Raw genomic sequence first — 22,028 nt, forward strand, 5'->3', positions numbered from 1 at the left:
GCGCACCTTTTTTCCCCAGATATTGCAGCCGAAAATGGGGGTGCACCTCTTACACAAACTTCTTATCTTCCCCCCCTCCCGTTCACCAGTTGCAAGTTCAAGGGGAACTGAGTGGCCTTGGTTTTCAGCGTGAGTCAGTCATCTGAAACCCTGGGTCAAAATCAAGCGGCAGGCAGGGGAGTTTCTCCCTTAGTGACGTATTTTTAAAATGCTCCTGTTTGAATTTCTTGCAAGCCGGCTCCGTCACGTCGGTACCCCAGAGGTGAACATTGAAAAGATCGCGCGGGGTGATTCGCTCCAGAGCGCGCGCTAAATTTATTGCCACGAGTGGGCATCCCGTGGCATTTATACTGTATATAGTAATATTGGTGTCAAAACCTGCGGTTGAAAAAATTCGAACGAGTGTGCTCATTGTTGGACTTAATGGTGGATAGAAGAAATTGGAAATGCTTATAAGTGAAGAGCGCTGAAGGAGAGGTCGAGGGGAAGAGGGCTCCCTCCCCTCCGTATTTAAAGCTACCAGCGAAGGAGCAAGGGAAGAACACGTCCGATCTTGCATGTGACATCGTTGCCTTTAAAGCGAAGGGGCGAAGGCGCAGCAATGTGATATACGCAGTTTGCGTTGCCTGAGTTTCCAGTCCGTCTCGTCTTTTTTGAATGCGCTTATGCTACGCTTGTTTCTTCCAAAATTGTGCTGTTTGGTCTATGTTGAATATTAGTAGCCTTATTTTAGCTATAAATCTCTGTGTCAATCAATTAGAGCTCAAAAAACTTAAATGCTGTAAGATATACGTCGCGTTAGGTCCAATTCTTTTTAGAACCTCGTGCGTGTCATACAATTGCTGAAAGATATCGAGATATCTTCGAGCTCAGAAGGTGACTCACGTAGCATTTGACCTCCAGAAACTCGGGGAATTGAACCTGGTAGACCGAAAAAGGTCAGTTGGTGGAATGGGGTAGGGATGAAACACGTTTCCATTGTTCCCCTGTAACTTGATATTTTCCTGTGGAGTCTCGGAAAGGAAAAAAACGGCAGGGGCATTAGCTGATGGAGAGCCGAGTGTAGTTCTGTTAGGCCCCTTGCACACACACCGATTTTGGATGGCCGGTAAAATATTGGCCGATATTTTACCGGCGAAGCGATGCTTGCACACACGCCGGATTTTTACCAGTCAAACGATACGTTGCTAAGTTTTTGAGCCGGCGTCCGTGATCCACAGTGACAATAGCCGGCAGCTAACCGGCATTTTACCGGTGCCGGCGTGTGGTCAGTACGTGTGCAAGCTCCAATGCTCTCCCATTGTTCACTATTGGAATGTGGACGGCCGATATTTTACCGGCCGTCCAAAATCGGTGCGTGTGCAAGGGGCCTTAAATCTACGACGTGGTTATTATCCTACGGCGCTGAGATTGCCCCGATTGTTGTTCAATCTCTTGGTTAAGCTCATGCCATTTGCCTGTCGTGTTTTGCCTTAAAATTTTCCACGGCTGCAATTCTATTGCAATACTCCTGTGAGAGCTTTTAAACAAAATTGTTCGTGAGCAGAAAAAGCAACGTAGAGCGATGGCGTATGCAAAGAGAGGATCGGAACTCTTTCTACTCCCTCTTATGCCGCCGCAGTTATCAAAATTTCCTCTTTCAAATAGTACTGAAAGAGGACATTTCGATAACTGTCGAAATTCCAGGCATACGTCTGCAACACCGCACGATAGGATAAAAAAAATGTCGCAAAATTTTTTTTCTTTATAGCTTCGATCCTCAAAATAGGGGTGCGCCTCTTACACGTGTGCGCCTCTTACACAAGCTTATACGGTAAATCGTAGTTCACATAAAAGAAAATTACGTTAATTTTAATTATAATATTTTCTCTCGAACTAGTAAATTGGTTAAGAATAGCCTATATAAACTTATGAATGTTGACTTGAGTCAAACCATATAAAATTTTTTTGTACTCTTTCGCGTTAATATTTACCTGCAAACTGTAATGAAGTAGACTCTACCCTCTATTTAGGACTAATTCGACAAATTACCAATGTTCTGTGCTGCGTCTCCAACTTGGACAAAGCAATTATTAAATGTTACGCCAGGCAGAGGGTCTTCACAAGAATAAAATGTTTGAACAAAAAATGCAACGAAGAAGAGCAACTTTGGTAGTGCCACTAAAAAGATTTAAAAAACTGTTCAGTAAATCCTTTTGCACAAATTCTTGAGTCTTATTATTTATACCCTCTTCAAAATGAACCTTGACCTTGGAGCTAAATTTCTACTACAGACTTATGATCGACCAAATAGCTGGTATGCATTAGTTTAAGTTCTTGTTTCAGCAATTGTCACTGAAAATAATCGAATTTGTTTCCTGCAGTGCTTTTTGGTGCCATGTAACATTTTTCTTTGAGGTTTTTGACCAAAGGCTACAGTGGAAACTTTCTGTGGGATTTAAGATAGAGAAGAGTCCTTTGATTCGAAGGCTGTTCTCCACTCAAGTGGGCAACTATGGTGCTGTTTTGATAATGGCAATTGTGTGTGGTTCATTTTCCATTTCTAGAAATTATTTTACAGGGGAATTCTTATTTCTCTCAGCATAATATTGAAGTTAGTTCCGTTTCATCTGTATGATTTTTTGCTTAACGTATGGCTTTGAATTCCTATAACGTATCACTTTGAATTCCTATTACGAATGATTTGAAAATGGTAATAACGGTAAATTTACAACTCTTATCACTCTATATGCTTATTTTTTTCTTCCCATTGAAGTAAAGGATTTCAATGTCCTCTTGCATAATTTTCTTTATCTTATGTATTTTAAAAGCCCGGCGAGGAATGAAAACGAGCATAATTTCTATTTAAAAAGTGGCGGAACCTCCAAGCCATATTAATCTAAGTTTAAATTATATTGCGGGAGTAGCAAGGAAAACAGTGTTTTGAGAGTTACAGGAAGGAAGTGTGGACATGGAATTAACTCGCACACCATCCCATTTCATCACTTCATCAGGAAATTATAGCGTCTGAATACAAGAATTAATCTTTTTTTTAAGTCTTAACATCATTATTTTCATAAATCGGCATTCAATTTAAAATTCGGCTTATGGTGTTCGTTAGAGGGTAACTTCAAGAACTCGCTACGGTAAGCAGTTAGGCCCGCGGAAAGGCTAGAATTTGAAATGGCGCTGGAAGTTGGGTCTACAGTGACGTCAAGCCAATGGGAGCCCGAGTCGCGAATGAGGCAACCTTTACTCCAAGAACCTTGCCGTGCGGATTAGTAGGGGGCCTCGAGGACGCGTTCTTCTGAGGGTGTGTAGGTGGGGAGCGGGGGGTCGGCGGTTAGGATTCACTCTATGGTTCTTGTGGGATCTCATTCACGTCGAGTGGGCGACAGGAGGGGGGGAGGAGGGATTGTAACACTTCTGGGAAATGCACTATTGGAACTCAATGGAAAGCAAGGGCGATTTTGAAAGGTAGAGGTTGTCGTTGAGAAGGGAAACCTGGGAATGTTTACGTTGGTGGATCTCTAATTGTTCAAAGGCGTCTAATTTCCTCCCTTTGGTATTTTTACGGAGAACTTTGGTTGTGAAGTTTGGATTGTGGCCGCTCTCAATGATGTGTTTGGCCACCATCGAAGTTGAGTTACTATGGGCGATGCACTTCCTATGTTCATTGAATCTCGTGTTGAAATCTCTTCCTGTCTGACCTATATATTGCGCATGGCACTCGCAACACTTCATCTCGTATACACCACTCAGTTTTTCACTTTCGAATAGGTCTTTGTGTTTACACAAGAGTAGGGATAATGTTGTGGGGGTGTAAAAGGAAACTCTGAATTTTTCTTTAGGGATTTGGTTGGCAATCTTGTAGGAGAGATCTTTGATGAAGGGAATTTTGCACCATTTACGGGGTTCACTTGTCTGCTGTGGGGAGAGAGAGGTGTTGAGGTTCACTGATTGTTGTCGTCTTTTCTTTGCAAGCAAAGAGTCGATGAGTTCCACACTGTATCCATTGTTAATTGCTATTGACTGGATGGTCAGGAATTCTTGATGGTAGTGATTGTTATTCATAGGAATGTTGATTAATCTATGGATTAGGGAATGAAAACCAGCTAGTTTGTGTGAAATAGGGTGACATGAATCCGCTGGGATGACCTGATCTGTGAAAGTAGGTTTTCTGTATATTGAAAAGACATGGTTTTGTTTTTGAATTTCCACAGACAAATCTAAGAAATTTAATTTTTTGTCAAATTCCTGTTCAATTGTAAACTTTATAGAGTTATGTAGTGAGTTAACCTTTTCAGGCCGGGCTCCTTCACGGGAAGTTGCTTTTGGCTGTACGAAGGCTTCGAGAATTTCTTTTTCCCCCCGTACGGAGTTGTTTCTCGGCAACGAATCGTCCAGGTAGTCGCTCCCTCCACTTGATGACCTTTCCTAGCGGAGTGCCGGACCCTTTCCCCGGCAACTGGGCAAATATAATCCTCGACCCTTTTCCCGCAGGCAGCCCATCACGGTGTACTTTTGCGGTCAGTTTATTGTTTCTAGTTCGATTGTAATTTTTTTTAATTGTTACTATTGCATTAAATGTCAGTTCATCAATGTATACCTTTCATTTTGCAATGCCTATAGAACTTTTAAACGAAGTTCTACGGTTATTTTTAGGGTTTTCAGCAAAAGGGCATTAGATCATAGGCCAAAAAATACTTTAACAGGGAATGAAATCTTTCAATGTTCCTAGCATACTTCTAGGTATTTACGATTTATGATATTAACAAATTTTATATCCATGATGCCCAAATCCACACTCCTCATCCGCGTCTGCTCTCCACGAGTTCTCTGAAAACATGGGAATGAAACATTTCGAAGTTTTTAAGAAGAATATTTTCCCGAAAAATTCTCATATAACTACTTGAATCAAACAAATTTGTTGTTTGAAATTGCAAAATTATATTTATAAAGCAATTTCACTTAGATAAATATAAATTAATTTTACGCTCGAAATAAGAAAAAAAAACAAAAACCTGTTTCTAGAGTCACTATCCTCATCTTCATTAACACTTCTGGTGAGTATTTCCAGGATCAATTGATCTGTAATTAGCCTGGACATTTTCCCAGTGCAAGGAAATTCCCGTCCAGCAAGTTTGCCTAATGCTCCACTCGTCCAAGTAACTCTGAACTAGGGGTCGACGGGGCCCCGAAATTTTCGGGTCGGGTCATCGTCCTGACCCGACCTTCGGGTCGGGCCGTTTCAAATCTCGGGTCAAAATCGGGTCGGGTCGAAAATCGCGAGAATTTTATCCATCGCGAAAAATATTTCACTTTTCTTTTTTATAACTTCTATTGTCCCCAGCAACATTTTAAATTGATTATGGCCATCATTTGTGACAGCGCTCTCAAAATATAACATATTTCATACATTTTATGGCATAAAAAGTCGTAAAATACAAGCCAGCGAATATTTCCTATGTAAATGGCGATCTTAAGAAAACCTAAGTAACGTAAAAGTTAGACATTATTTTATATTAGAATGCAATAATCAGAACTAGCTGACATTAGAAGGCTAGCATCAATTAAGGGCGCTAAAGGCAGAAAGTAGTTTCTAATATCTACGCAGTAGCGAGGAGTGGCGACAGGCAGTCGTGACGACTGCCGGCCCAATTACGTTTCAGTCTGACTCCGTCACTGAACTATGAAATAGTAGGGACTATAAAGAAATATTCACGGGTGATTGGTATTGACTTCCATATTTTCAGCTGAACATTATATATGCGTTATTGGGCTGAAATATTATTTCTTTCCGATCGATAATAACTTGACAAATGGGATACGGCATATATTCCATTTCTTATCCATTTTAGCACCTGCGATAACGAATAAAACTTCTCGGCTAGGCACCAGGTTAGGCTGAAAAGTTTTTAAAGCCTAACCTCTTTAAGGTTTGTGAAGGTAAATGATGATATTTATATCATTCTTTTAGTTTACGGAGACATAGATGAAGGAGACTCCCGACCCATTCTTAAAAGGCCGTTGCAGATGCCAATGCTGTTGTCAATGCGACTACGACTTTATCTCAGCAGCTGATATCTTTATTAGAAATGTTTAACATTGATTTAAAAGGATAGTTTTTGGCTGGAGTGGAATCAATATTAACAGCTTTATTTTTAAGTTCATTAAAATTATATATGTGAGGATAAGTTTCTAAAAATAGCCATGCTTTCCATTTTTGCCTATTTTAAGCGGCTATCTGCGAAGTCTAGAATACGGAACGAGTATTTTCCTTCCATCTACCCGTTCATATAACAACTCTTGATGTTACCCCTGCCCAAACGCGTTCCACTCCCCTTGTTTACAAAACTCCAGAAGGGTTCGGTGTATTTAATTTTCCATACGGAAAGCATAAAAAACGAAACCAAATTACTGTTATGTTATCAAATATATATATGTATGTATATGTTACCAAATTTGTTCATGTTACTTTCATCCTTTGTATTATTAGTGTAAAAAAAATAGGTTTAATATTTCTAACTTCTGGCAAAAAACTAATAATTTATAGATTGTGTAATTAATAGTAAATAACTAGACATAAGTCATTATTATAAGGCAAATATTAATGGATAGTGATAATTGTTATTAGCTTTCATCAGTTATCATTCTATTTTTTTAAGACTGAGTTTTTGGTTTCTTTAACCTTTTGTAATTAAAGAGTAACACATTTATGGAAACAAAATATTTCTTGTGTATATTTGTCATTGATTTAAAACATTTGTAATATGGGCCATTGAGTTTAATAATAGCCCATCTGAAATTGAGTGCACTGGAAGAATTGCCTTTGGAATATATTTACAGGAAATACAGGAAGATGTTTGTTTTACCTTGACCTCATTATCCAACTTAGTATTGTATTTATTTGTGTTATTTTTGTAGTAGTCTGTTTCAGATATGCATTTGCATTTCTGTTTTGAGTGAATACACTTAAACTAATCTACCATTTAGGTATAGATTGTTTATTTTTATTTCCTTTTATTGGCCTTCATAAACATATTTTTTGACATTTCTGCTTCAAGAAAAAAATTATGATCAAATTATTGGATACGACCCGACCCGAGACCCGACCCGAACCTTAAAATTTTGACCCGTCCACCCCTACTCTGAACACGTCGAGAACGTATGCAAAACTAACGATAGCTCTAAGGAACCATCGAAAGGCACTTCAAGAAAAAAATCCTGGCTGTATAATTCCAAGAAAAAATGTAATTCCACCAAAACATCATTTGAAAGACAATCCTTGCAGAAGTAGGAAAGGGAATGCATACAGAACATTTACGGTTAAATTTGAATACACGCCAAGAAAATTTTGAAAAGAAAATGAGCTATTCCGAGAAGAATGAGGTTATCATCTTCCACAGACATATTTCAGTAGGAGGATACTTGCACCAATATACTCTTGGGTGTGCCAGTTGGAGGGTAATAAGTTTTTCCAAGAAAACGTTAATGCACTAATGTATCCCGAAGTAAGCCTGTGAGGTGTACAGGGCAGACCACCTAAATGTAACCTGATCAGAGAACCAAGGTATGAGAGTAATTACCTGGGTAGGGCAGTGCTCTTTCCTGCAATGGTATGGAATGCTTCTCACAACATGTGTCTACGTAAAAAATTCCCTATTGGTACATTAAATTTACGAATTTTTAGGATATGCATTAATCAGTATTTATAGCGAAATTCGTTTATAATACCTTGGTATTCAAAGGTTGGTAGGAGGTTATTCAAAATAGTCGCTGTCATTTTGGCTCACGACAAAGAACTGAGAGAATCATATTTTATTACATTACTAGGGCTTTTTTTCATAGAAGTTAAATCGGATATTCTATCGAATTTTACCGCAAATGTACACTTAGAATGTAGCTAACAGAGTAACGTATATTTTTAGATGTAAATCATTACAATATCGCTCCTATAAACTTGCTAGTAAGTTATAAAAATAACAATTAAACATCTAACCTTAGCGTCTCCAAAAATTGTTCTAGATGATGATCAACTCCGTTAATATGAACGCTAGAGTTCCGTTTAAAATTTGGAACCAATCAGCAGAACATACAGAATGTAATTCCTTGCATTGATTTTCAATAAATGCAACATGAACGTTTTTAGTTATTTTAACTTATAAACAAATAAGTGACCATGAGCACCTTCCTTGAGTGGGACACAGAGCCGGAATGGGCCGAGGTAATCCCCACACGGACAATAGGAAAGGGTCGGACCTCTCGCGCCAAGGGATCCTAATGGCGGTTGGGACCTACTTGGCATTCTTGACCGCGAAACCATGAAAACACGGCCTTTGGCCTTTTGCTTCGAAAAATTCAAGCCGTGAAAATCCAGCCTTCCTTCTTTAGCATCAGAAAATTCAGGCCGTGAAATCAAGCCCTGCGTAGGGAAGAGGTTAATGAGCTGGAGAAAACTATCTAGCTGTCTGTTGGTGCCGGTCCAGCAGCACAAAATGTCATCGACGTATCTGAACCAGTAGAAAATGTTTTGGCAATACTGTGGGTGTGACTTGAATAGTTTTTCTTCTAGGTGGTCCATGAAAATCTCGGCTAGTGTGGGCGAAAGTGGTGATCCCATGGTTAGACCTTCATTTATCTTATAGAATTGTCCGTTAAAGCGGCAATAATTTTGCTCCTCACAGATTTCCATTAATTGATATAGCTCTTCTAAGATCAGTGGGTGGATGTTTGATTTAGATAGTATTTCTTTGGCTAAGGTGAGTGCTTCACAGGTTGGGACTGAAGGGAATAAGTTTTGAACATCAAAAGAAACAAATTTATCATTTAACCGCCGACCCCCCACTCCCCACCCTCAGAAGAACGCGTCCTCGAGGCCCCCTACTAATCCGCACGGCAGCCTACGGGCACAGAAGACGTCTTTCCCCCCCCCCCCTTCCACACAATTCACCGATGGCCCTCGGAAACAACACCCGAAGATAAGAAGACCACCACGTGTATTCAAATGCTTTCATTTCTATGTTCAAAGTTTGTTAACCCTGGAAAAAACCCTTCAATTTCCAACCTTTTTACCTCCTCTGGTTTTTCCACTCCCCCCCCCACGCCTTGCACTTCTACCCATTCCAGCCACCTCCTTGAGGACCTTCCATCCCATTTCTCCTCTCTCAGTTGTACCTTGAAAATGATGTAGTAACATCGAAACTCGAGTCGAATTAAATTTTATTTTTGTGGAAAATTGCAAGTCAGTGTTTCATTATGAATCAATTCCACTCCATCTTGCTTGATTCTTCGAATTTTATACTCTAAAATACTGTTTAGTTCATCACAATTCTAAACATAGGTTAAATATATATATTCCAGTACATCACTGACCATACCTGCAGCAGCACTGAGGACATTCACAACTTCAATCCGATCAAAGTATATCATAACTCCCCCACTTGTTCCACAAGGTACATTTTTCACTTCATCAGTTTGAAGAGTAACCTAATACAAAAATCAGAATTTTCAGCTATATCTAAAAGCATGTGCTAGACTAGCAGTATTTTCCTACAATTAACTCACCATTTCATTCTCTCATGAACCACATGATATACATTACAAATAAAATATCACTAGAGCAATAATCACTACAATTGTGAATGCATAAATATATATTATCTAACCTGAACTGATCTGAACGTAGTGATAAGAGGTATCATCATGTGGTACCCTGGCTGACTTGTATGAGGTAGCAAAGCTCCACCCTGAAAATGAAAACAGGTATTGATGAACAATGCAAGCAGAAAAAACTATGATCGTTCACAAAAAAATCATTATTCTAGAACAATATGAAAGAAGCCATCTCCTAAATTCAAAAATTTAATGAAATATGGTCACCAAGTTCCACAAACTAAAAGATTGCTGTGACAACAAATGCAAATGAGCTGACTTGACCCAGAACAAACTGAAACTGGATAACCAGGTTTATTTTAAAAATTTTCAGGGTTGAAATGAAACTAACATTTCATTTTAACCTGTACATAACCCAGGTTCTAAGACCTCAAATTCACAAAGAAATAGCACTGCCACCTTGGTATAGAGTTCTATATGACAAATAATAAGATTGCAAGTGGATTGCATGGCGCACTCATATCATACATTTAAAAAATACATTTTCTTCTACAATTGAGTTATGTATGAACAAATAACAATTGCATCATTAATTGCATGCACCAATAATTCTATCTGTGTTCATAGAGACCTCGAGACATCACCCCCAGAGCTCCTTTTGCCCTAAAAAGCAAAGTAATGGCGCAATGAAATTTTTGAGAAAAAGAAAAAAAGCAGTTCGCCGGTCATTGCCTAGCTCAATGAGGGTTGAGACGATCAGGGGCAGATTGGTGATGGAAGACACACGTTATAATCGACCCACTACCTGCCTTCTCATTACAATGAGCACCATAATCCACAGAATGAGGAGGAGGAAATAAGTAGGGAATTAATAAATGCGGAGCTTTCTTCCCATTACTAGAGCAATATGTACTTAAATAAGTTTTACGACCATGTTCAGGAAAATAGATAATCACGCAATCGACAATTCACGTAATGAAAGGAGTATATTTAGTGAAAATGGCATGACTGATCAAATTTCAATGATAATGAACAGTTGAGGGCGATTTATAGAATTTGGACAACATGAATGTTTCATCAATGATAACATCCATATACATGAGAATTGTGAATTGTAACTTCATCTATTCATATTAAATTCATCACTTGAACTGAATGAGAGCTACAGGTCAAACCAAATCAGCTCCCATTCTACTACCCCACACACAGCACGAGATCGCAGTAGTCCACACTCTTCTATCGTCATCCAAAAAAACTGGTTGGGACATAATAAATCCAAAGGCCAGTGGCAAGTCAGCAGGCAGTAATGGAAAACTGTAAACCACTCATTCGACCGTTAAAACCAATTTATGATTCCTATCTACAGCAATTCTACTCTTAACCTGACGATATCTGCCATGAAATAACCTGAAAATGAAATGCGCTTACCCAGTTAACAACTACCTTAGCAAACACGGAATTCATCACAGAAGTGACAAGCTCGTCGGCAGTAGATGCTGTTATTTCTATTTCTCCCTATTCCCAAAAAATGTAGAATCAACAAATCTTACCTGTCTTTCAACCGAACTTCCTTTGATAACTATACTTCAAACGCTGAAATGAGATCACCGACCGGTGAAAGAATTTAAACCGTCTTAATATAACATCTTGCAAAACGACAATTCAGAATTAAATGACCAATGTTTATGCAAAGTTCTCAGTGGGTGTTAGCGAGCAGTGCGACCTGGCATACGTACGTGTTCAGCCACTGCAGTAAAATCATTTAAAGAGAAATTTAAACCGTAAACTTCTGTAATCTTCCCGTCCCTTATTACAGAAATCCCACGTACGTAGAGCATCGGGCAACTCTTTAGATACACATGTTATAATCAAAATTAATGAATTCACTTAGAACCCAAATAATTATAAAGAAATACTAACACTAAGGAAAAAAACTGCGAAAAAACTACGTAAGAGCGTTAAAAAGAGCTTACCCGATAATAGACACCAACATGCCCCTCCTCTATTTTATGCAGAGCGAGGTTAACGAAAACTCCAACCAATAATGGGACGAGAAGTACAATCATAAATGTTTCCGCCATTCCAAAAAACCACTTCTCCCACAGATGGAGCCTTGCTTATGGCATCAATTTCGTGCACTCCAATTCTGACCACTGCATTACACTAACTGGAATGTTACAACCATAACGTCCTTGCGGAGCTAGCAGTTCTTGCAAGTTCTTGCACGCGATTACGCCGGTCGCTGCAGGCATCGATCATTCTCTGTCGACCTATCGACATATATATTTATCGATTTCTATCGATGGAATTAATCGTCGATGCCACGAACACCGCGAAGTCTCAACCAACGTACAGTAGAGCCCTGAGAACTTTCCGAACAAACTTTAAACATTGACTTCTTTGTTAAACGGGTAAATATGTCTTCTTTCATTTGCATTTTTATCCTTAATTAAACAAAAAATCTATGCACAAAAGGGGAGTGTTGAAATTATTGACTTCTAGATAGTGGTAACGTTATTTTAATATCAAACACAAATACAATGAGAACTTCTTGTTCACACGAAACAGAATTGACTTCAACCAGCCATTGTGAACTGCCATGTTAAGAGGAAGTACCTTACCTCCCCTCACCTCACCCCGCTTTTTCCTTAGTCGACGTAGTACAGTGCTTTTCATAGATGGCAGCCCTAAAAAAGTGTACGAGACTGCCGATAGATGGCAGCACTGACAATGAGCGGCAAAACTGGGTATTCAAATATGTCATCCAGTATATACAGTAATATTAATATTCGAATATACTGAAAAACAAAACTTTTTGTTTCTTTTAAATAAAAAAAAACAAAAGTAATTAAACATTAAGTAATTTTTATTGATAAAAAACAGTAATACATTCATAAAACAAGGCAACATTAACATTTGAAAAAGATCACTGAAAAACAATAGATCACCACTTCAATGCCTTACGTTCGAAATTTTATAAAACATGAAAATATACTAAGGCATTTAAATAACCTCACATTCAGGGATAAGGAAAGAAATATTGCTAACTCGAACACATTGAGCAAAAGACAGTTGGGATTGCAATGCATTAATAGGTGCATGAGCAATGAATAGCAATGTGACAACTTGCTTATCACATGCATATGAAACCAATGGCAGTACACCCCAGCATAACCATGCAAGACAATTAAACCAACAGGCAGTCAGAGGCAAAGGACAGTTGTGAATGCAATGCATTAATAGGAACGTGAGCACTGAATAGTTATCAGATAGCTCGCCGCAACACTTGCATATGAAGCAAAAGGCAGTACACCCCAGCATAACCATGCAAGACAATTAAACCAACTAACAGTCAGGGACACTTCAACACAATCAGCAAAGGACAGTTGTGAATGCAATGTATTAATAGGAACGTGAGCACTGAATAGGTATCAGATAACTCGCCACAACACTTGCATATGAAGCAAAAGGCAGTACACCCCAGCATAACCATGCAAGACAATTAAACCAACTAACAGTCAGGGACACTTCAACACAATCAGCAAAGGACAGTTGTGAATGCAATGCATTAATAGGAACGTGAGCAAAGAATAGTTATCAGATAACTCGCCACAACACTTGCATATGAAGCCAATGGCAGTACACCCCAGCATAGCCATGCAAGACAATTAAATCAACTGACAGTCAGGGGCACTTCAACACAATCAGCAAAGGACAGTTGTGAATGCAATGCATTAATAGGAACGTGAGCACTGAATAGTTATCAGATAACTCGTCACAACACTTGCATATGAAGCAAAAGGCAGTACACCCCAGCATAGCCATGCAAGACAATTAAATCAACTGACAGTCAGGGACACTTCAACACAATCAGCAAAGGACAGTTGTGAATGCAATGTATTAATAGGAACGTGAGCACCGAATAGCAATCAGACAACTTGCTTATCACATGCATATGAAGCAAATGGCAGTACACCCCAGCATAACCATGCAAGACAATTAAATCAACTGACAGTCAGGGGCACTTCAACACAATCAGCAAAGGACAGTTGTGAATGCAATGCATTAATAGGAACGTGAGCACTGAATAGTTATCAGATAACTCGCCACAACACTTGCATATGAAGCCAATGGCAGTACACCCCAGCATAGCCATGCAAGACAATTAAATCAACTGACAGTCAGGGGCACTTCAACACAATCAGCAAAGGACAGTTGTGAATGCAATGCATTAATAGGAACGTGAGCACTGAATAGTTATCAGATAACTCGCCCCAACACTTGCATATGAAGCCAATGGCAGTACACCCCAGCATAGCCATGCAAGACAATTAAATCAACTGACAGTCAGGGGCACTTCAACACAATCAGCAAAGGACAGTTGTGAATGCAATGTATTAATAGGAACGTGAGCACTGAATAGTTATCAGATAACTCGCCAGAACACTTGCATATGAAGCAAAAGGCAGTACACCCCAGCATAACCATGCAAGACAATTAAACCAACTAACAGTCAGGGACACTTCAACACAATCAGCAAAGGACAGTTGTGAATGCAATGTATTAATAGGAACGTGAGCACTGAATAGGTATCAGATAACTCGCCACAACACTTGCATATGAAGCAAAAGGCAGTACACCCCAGCATAACCATGCAAGACAATTAAACCAACTAACAGTCAGGGACACTTCAACACAATCAGCAAAGGACAGTTGTGAATGCAATGCATTAATAGGGACGTGAGCACCGAATAGCAATCAGACAACTTGCTTATCACATGCATATGAAGCAAATGGCAGCACACCCCAGCATAACCATGCAAGGCAATTAAACCAACTGACAGTCAGGGGCACTTCAACACAATCAGCAAAGGACAGTTGTGAATGCAATGCATTAATAGGCACGTGAGCACTGAATAGCAACCACACTACTAGGTCAAACATTGATATGTGAATTAAAAAGTAGAGCATCTCAGCAACTTCATAACAATACAATGAAACCAAAAAATAGCTGATAGCACTCAAACATCCCAGCCAGCACAGAACAGGACGTTGCACCTTAAATTACGGCAACTTTCCATCAACGATAAAGAAACGGCCGAATACGTTGCTATAAACATGACGGCAACGAGGCAGCAACGAAGGGGCAAAAATGCCGTTAAATGTCGCCAACGATAAAGCAACAGTTTCTTTTCGGTGACGTCACAGACACAAGGGACACCTACCGGCACTTTCGAGAACTAACTGGGCAGCATCGCGACTGTGGTGCCATCTAGCGGGATTTTTTGATACCACGTTGATACTGCTACCATGGCGGGGTATTCCAATAAATTCAAATAATAATTGATAGGTCTGGGTTTAATAGAGAAATCAATCATTGACAGAATTTTGAAAATAAACTTTTATTTTCGCTGCAAACATTAAAATCCATTAGATATTCAAGCAAACGGTATTAAGAGGTCACAACAGCAATGATATCAAAAGCACCTAACACACCACAGAGCAACTGATTTTGTAATCAGAGCAGCCCCACCTGGGGAAATGACAGTTGGAAAAAACAATGAGCTACAGGGTAGTTCATAACCGAAAATGGAAAGAAATAGGTCTCCATCAATACAAAACAAAATATAATGCTAACCAAAAGATAGCATGATCATTTTCAAGTGGAAATTATAGAATTACAGCAATATTTATGTTAAAGCCTCAAGCACAATAGATCCCCCACGAGGAACAGTACGAAAAATATCAATCTCACACATGACTCCAATATCAATATAGGAGAATAAACAAATTATAGTTTTACATCATTAATTACATAGTGGGTGCTTTCCATTCATGCGACTCATGAGTCGACTTGTGTTGGCTCGCGGCATTTGTTTATACCTCTCCTATTCCTGTGCGTTACCGTTTGTTGACTTGTGTCACAACAGTCGGCGACACACACCGAATGGAACACGAAATCCACGACGCAAGTCGACTTGTGTCGACGTGTGTCAATGAATGGAAAGCACCCAGTAAGGGTTGAGGTCTTAACAGAAACTTGCATTCAATTTTTTGGAGTCTAGATTTAATTTACTTTCAAATTTTCTGTTGCAGCAGATCCTATCAGGCAGGGGAATGTTTTGTAAAGTTATATTTGACATAACATATTGAAGTCTTATTCCGAACACGGAGGCATGAAATGCAATAGCAACACCAGTGTGCACTATTTAATGTGGCCTCTCATTTTAGTGGTCAACTACTTAATTACCATGGAACACAGCCATTTCATACAAGGACATACACATTCAAGGTTGTGGTGACAGGGAACATTAGCATGTGGTAATTAGGAAATGTTATTTTTAAAGAAGTTTTCTTCATACAATGTACACATTCAGTTGTTCACTGCCATAGCAAGCACGATGCCCTATTATGAATGCCCTATTATTAAATTGCTGTGTTCTATGACAATAAGGAAGCAGATCACCACAAGCTAACACACCCTAGCGTTCCTGCAGCATTTTATGCCTCCATATATGGAATAAGACGTAAGCTTCACCACTCCATGGAGCTGTTTAAGGGTAGGGCATTCTATAGCATTTGAGCTAGGTTCACAGGAAAGAAATGAAGTAAAATTAATTTATTTCAGCTATACGAAAGGCTATTCAACCAAACTTGGACCTATTCCTAGCAGCATTTGGCATTTTGAAAAATCATAAAAAATAGGGCATTTAAGAAGGTGAAGAAACATTCCTTCTCCCTTGTCAGGCAAAAATCAAGGAGCATTAATGACATAGCTGTGTCTGTCGTAACAGTGATCAGTCGCTGACCTCACCTTATCCCACAATCATGTTATGAGACTACAAACAAAACTGCCTTTCCACACTGACAGGTTCTGAGATAGGCAAATTGGAAGAATCATGTTTCTTCGAGATCCCCTTTGAGTTGCCTTTCAGAACACTTTCTCGTTTCTTATTCCCTTTCTCTGCTCTGTATTTTGAGGCCTGGGATCATTCCCTGATGCTTCTTTTCACACTGATAGTATCAAATCAGGCTTATTTTGGCTTTTACACTCCCTGCAAGGTAATCATAATTGGATTAGATATTATGCTGAATATGAAATATGAACATATGCTGAAAAGCTCTTTTCATTCAACTGTATTCCAAGATAAGGGAAGAGTAAATCGAAAGCACCAATGATTAAAAAATACTTACCAAATGAGACATTTATAATGGAGCTAAAATGCACTTCTTGTTTTCTGAGTGTCCCTTCAAACAGAAAGACACAGCTAACTCATTCTATGTTAGGGTAGAACACTTGTTTTTTACTTTTGTTAAGCCCAGTCCTCATTTGATTGTTCTGACTGCTCTTAAAGATGATGTTCGAAGATCTTTCCTTCATGAAATAAAATCTGAAAAATGAGATGACCAGATAATTAATTATCTATGGTAATTGCTGAGAACCATTGAACATAGTGGCACAGCATTTTTAATTTCTAAGTATATCCCAGAGTTATCATAAAATTAAATATCAACAAGGAGGTGATGATGGTACCATAACTTAAGTTTAAGACTCAAAGTGATAATCTATACAAAGTACCATGAGCATATTAACACTTAGGAGGCTATGAAGTCAAACAGTTGACAATGTAAATGAAATACCAACCAAATACTCCTCTTTCAGGTTCTTTCCCAGCAAACAATAGCAGTGAAGATTTCTCATGATTTGCACTGGATAAGGTCCTCCAGATCTCATTCAAACGTTTCGACAAGCAACTTACCCATCGTCTTCAGGGATTCAAGAACCAAACGATTTAGGAATCCAACCTTGGATTCCAGAATCCCTGGAGACGATTGGTGAGTTGCTTGCGGAAACATTGGAAGGAGAAATGGAGGACCTTACCTGGTGCAAATCCTGAGAAATCTTCCCCGATACCTCTGACCTCATTGGGTGCACCAAGTGCTAACAATTGGACTTCACTGATTCTTCAGAAATAACACTCCAATTCTATAGAAAAGTTTAAGGCTCCTTCACTCCAACATTGTTTGAGGAATCTTTAAGTGCAACCTTTCCTTCTTAGGAGGCACTCATGCAACTGAAAACAGAATAGATAAGCTTTACACTTACATTTGCACATGATAAAGCACTCAAAAAAGCAAATTCTTATATGCAAACATTTACCAGGTGATGGTGGTTTCAGTATTCTGTCATCATCAGTCTCCATAGATGAAGAATTACTTACATCAGGATACTTTCAATTCTTTTTTGTCCTTTTCCTTTCCCAGTATTTTTTGATTTCAGTGACTAAAATGCCTCCATGTCTGTTCTCCGTCTTCACAAGTAGCCATCTCTGTTCAATAGCGACAGCTGCCGCTACAGTCTCTGGAAGATGATTATTATAAAATGCCACCATTAGCCACACATTTCAAAGCATGAAGTCAATGTCAAAATTAACTAAAATAAAAATATTTAATACTTGGCTTAGAGAACTAGTTTAACATGTACAACCAAGTCAGTGCTCTCACACACACACACACACCATGAAACAACCCCTTTGAATACATTTAAAAGGCACCCTGCCCTTGCAAGTCAAAGATGTTAACCCTCCCTTTAATCAAAACAAATGCTCACAAATATTGTTGCAAACTCACCAAATGGAGGCATGCAGAACTTCACGCCCAAGATACCCCATTCCTCACTGAGTCGAGAGCCATTTTATGACCTGTGGCACTGAAGACCAGTTATAGCCTAGGGTAATATTCAATAATCTTATCTCCATCCAATTTTACCCATGACTATGCAAAAGCCTGCACTGTGAGGCCAGTAAATTTTTTTATGTGGAAGAAATATTAACACTTGCCAAGGCATCCTGAAAAAAAGAGGAAAAAAAATCATGACTATGAGGCGTTCACTCTTCAGTTACTTAAAAACATGAGATCATAAATTTCCATTGAAAGTAAAGTTAATTATTGTATATGAAGACTAGTTAATAGTGATGCATTAAATGATTGCACACTCCAGTAACTGAGGAAATATCTCTGCGATTATGCTAAATTTTACTGCTCAACTCAATATTTCAAGAGTGTTTGGTAGGGGTGAGTTCTCACCAACGTGCAGTACTGAACGTTGCACTCCATTGAATGAAAAACTTAAGCGTTCCATCGTGCACCCACAAACTCGCAGTATGAGCACCCACCAGACATACATCGATCCATACTATAGAAACACAACAGAACTAACTCAATGGTAATGAAAACTTAAGTGTACTGTTAATGAATTTCATAATGAACGACGGTAAACAGAGTCTAGACTTACCTTTCACGAATCCTGGCGGAATACGGTGGTTGAACCCTCGAAGAGGCTTCTAACTTGCACTGCCCTAGCCAAAGCCAAAAAAACTTGTAACCACTGAACACTTTTTCTCACTAAGAACACGATTTAACAAGAGTTAAAATCACTCGCGAAAACTTAAGTTAGTGAAAATTACAAACGAAAATTCACGTCAGTGAAAATTAGGAATACAATAAGGTCAGAGTACGACGGGTGGACATAATAATCGGATATGAAGGTGAAATGAAATGAAAAGTGAAAATGGAGAAGCTGAAACCACGTTAAGTTTGACGGATGAAGTAAATGAACAATTTAAGTAAAATTAAAGTTCTTGAAAAAATCTATTTACTAAAGGTTTGGTGAACGAAAACCGTCCCTCGACCATTCAAAAAGGAGAAAAGCATCACGACGAACACAAAGCATGAATTCACATATCAACAAAGCTATGTACCAAAGTTACTATGGCTACCGGCAACGGCGGATAACGGGTTCTTCCCAAAGTGCATTTCGCATTGCGCGTACGATGGTTTCGCATGGCCTCGCTGTCGTGAGCAGACGATATGATCGAGCGTAAAATTTCATGCGAAGGAGGAAATCGTAATGGTACAGCCTTTAATTATCAATGGTATTTTAGTAATTTCACTTCGCCGATAATAAATATCCAGAGAATCGTCAACCTTGAGAGACGCTTATTATATTATCTCAATCTTTTTCCATCGCCACCGAGTGACTTGGAGACATATTAATTTATAAATCCACAAAATAGTCGAATAAATACCACTTATCCCATAAAACACATTATGCAAAGTTAATTGCGTAAGTCGTGAAACCTTTTATTTCTAGCAGATCGTTAATTAGAGCGAATGCATTCACATGAAATAGGATATGAAGCAGCCGTCCAAACTGAGCAACTTCACGGCAACGCGTTGCCGTCATGTTGATATCATCCACGGCGCAACGTCAAAGGATAAACTGTTGCCGCTTCGTTGTCTTGGACGTTTACATAAACGTCGGCGAGTGTGCTGGCTGGGCACCTACACACGAAGCATTTTATCATCTTTCCAGCCACCTCTTGTGTTTCGTATTGAAGACTTTCGGGGGCATCTGCGTGTTATGATTTGTCAAGCAAGCTTTTGTGGCCATTACAGAGTGCATCATTGGGCAATGAATTTTTTTTTATGTTTCATCGCCTGATGATGCTGTCTGTAATGGCTACAAAAGCTTGCTTGGCAAATCATATTATAATGAAGCTGCCCCCGAAAGCCTTCAATATGCATGAACCTTGCTTCACAAGCATATAATTTAAACTTTTCTGTCGCTCCGTCCCTCTTTTTTGACTGCTGCCATGCTGTTGTTTTCTTGAGGCAGCATTTCCACGATCTTGAACCTCAGATCTATGAGGAGTTTATTGTTATTGGCCCCAAAGTTATTAAAGCAGACGCTTTCTCTCTCTCAACGTATTTACTGGATACCTCCAATGACAAAGGTTGCTGTTTACTGCAATTAATGCCAATTATACTGGTACATGTATGTAAAGCTATGAGGGCTTAAGCCCTCTCCTTATTGTGGTCAAGGTAGTACAGTCACAATCCTGTCAGTCCTATGCACGTCATCCCAGCCAGCACACTCGCCGACGTTTATGTAAACGTCCAAGACAACGAAGCGGCAACAGTTTATCCTTTGACGTTGCGCCGTGGATGATATCAACATGACGGCAACGCGTTGCCGTGAAGTTGCTCAGTTTGGACGGCTGCTTCATGTCTCATTTTATGTGAATGCATTCGCTCTAATTAACGATCTGCTAGAAATAAAAGGTTTCACGACTTACGCAATTAACTTTGCATAATGTGTTTTATGGGATAAGTGGTATTTATTCGACGATTTTGTGGATTTATTAATTAATATGTCTCCAAGTCACTCGGTGGCGATGGATAAAGATGGAGATAATATAATAAGCGTCTCTCAAGGTTGACGATTCTCTGGATATTTATTATCGGCGAAGTGAAATTAATAAAATACCATTGATAATTAAAGGCTGTACCATTACGATTTCCTCCTTCGCATGAAATTTTACGCTCGATCATATCGTCTGCTCACGACAGCGAGGCGGCGAGGCCATGCGAAACCATCGTGCGCGCAATGCGAAATGCACTTTGGGAAGAACAAGAACCCGTTATCCGCCGTTGCCGGTAGCCATAGTAACTTTGGTACATAACTTTGTTGATATGTGAATTCATGCTTTGTGTTCGTCGTGATGCTTTTCTCCTTTTTGAATGGTCGAGGGACGGTTTTCGTTCATCAAACCTTTAGTAAAAGATTTTTTCAAGAATTTTAATTTTACATAAATTGTTCATTTACTTCATCCGTCAAACTTAACGTGGTTTCAGCTTCTCCATTATCACTTTCATGTCCACCCGTCGTACTCTGACCTTATTGTATTCCTAATTTTCACTGACGTGAATTTTCGTTTGTAATTTTCACTAGCGTAAGTTTTCGCGAGTGATTTTAACTCTTGTTAAATCGTGTTCTTAGTGAGAAAAAGTGTTCAGTGGTTACAAGTTTTTTTGGCTTTGGCGAGGGCAGTGCAAGTTAAAAGCCTCTTCGAGAGTTCAACCACCGTATTCCGCCAGGATTCGTGAAAGGTAAGTCTAGACTCTGTTTACCGTCGTTCATTATGAAATTCATTAACAGTACACTTAAGTTTTCATTACCATTGAGTTAGTTCTGTTGTGTTTCTATTGTATGGATCGATGTATGTCTGGTGGGTGCTCATACTGCGAGTTTGTGGGTGCACGATGGAACGCTTAAGTTTTTCATTCAATGGAGTGCAACTGTTCAGTACTGCACGTTGGTGAGAACTCACCCCCTACCAAAAACTCTTGAAATATTGAGTTGAGCAGTAAAATTTAGCAGAATCGCAGAGATTTTTCCTCAATAGGGAACTTGCATATATTTCAGATATAATCAATAGCCCCAAAATTATATAAAAATATATGTTTGCATACCTCGGTGAAAGTTTTTTTATTATTTTATGACGTGGTTTGCGATATTTAATGCATCAAAGTTCACGAGAATTTTCAAATTCAAGTGAGAAGCGAAAACGCCCGATGATTGGCTGGCAGAA

General features: G+C 39.1%; 1 protein-coding gene and 1 long non-coding RNA gene across 11 annotated transcripts in view; both read right to left on the reverse strand.

Moving 5' to 3' along the window:
- The window catches only part of LOC124170678 (erlin-1-like), an 81,101-nt gene extending 69,228 nt beyond the window's left edge, over positions 1-11,873 (reverse strand). Inside the window, exons 1-3 of the mRNA XM_046549574.1 lie at positions 11,568-11,873; positions 9,648-9,728; positions 9,360-9,468 (exon numbers count right to left, since the gene is read on the reverse strand). Coding sequence (XP_046405530.1) covers positions 9,360-9,468; positions 9,648-9,728; positions 11,568-11,675 — 298 coding nt within the window. The 5' untranslated portion in view covers positions 11,676-11,873. The remainder of the gene's footprint in view (positions 1-9,359; positions 9,469-9,647; positions 9,729-11,567) is intronic.
- A 3,787-nt stretch (positions 11,874-15,660) lies between these two features.
- Positions 15,661-19,414, reverse strand: LOC124171464. 10 transcript variants are annotated; one of them, XR_006867733.1, is made up of 7 exons: positions 19,254-19,406; positions 18,890-18,948; positions 18,682-18,790; positions 18,226-18,443; positions 17,756-17,956; positions 16,789-17,669; positions 15,661-16,649 (listed from the first exon to the last, which is right to left on the reverse strand). It is a non-coding gene; the product is annotated as an uncharacterized LOC124171464 (long non-coding RNA). The 10 variants fall into 10 exon arrangements; XR_006867735.1 differs by having other exon boundaries at positions 18,682-18,809; XR_006867731.1 differs by having other exon boundaries at positions 18,890-18,953.
- Positions 19,415-22,028: the final 2,614 nt, after the last annotated feature.

This window comes from Ischnura elegans, chromosome X (assembly GCF_921293095.1).
Source record: "Ischnura elegans chromosome X, ioIscEleg1.1, whole genome shotgun sequence".
NCBI lineage: Eukaryota > Metazoa > Arthropoda > Insecta > Odonata > Coenagrionidae > Ischnura > Ischnura elegans.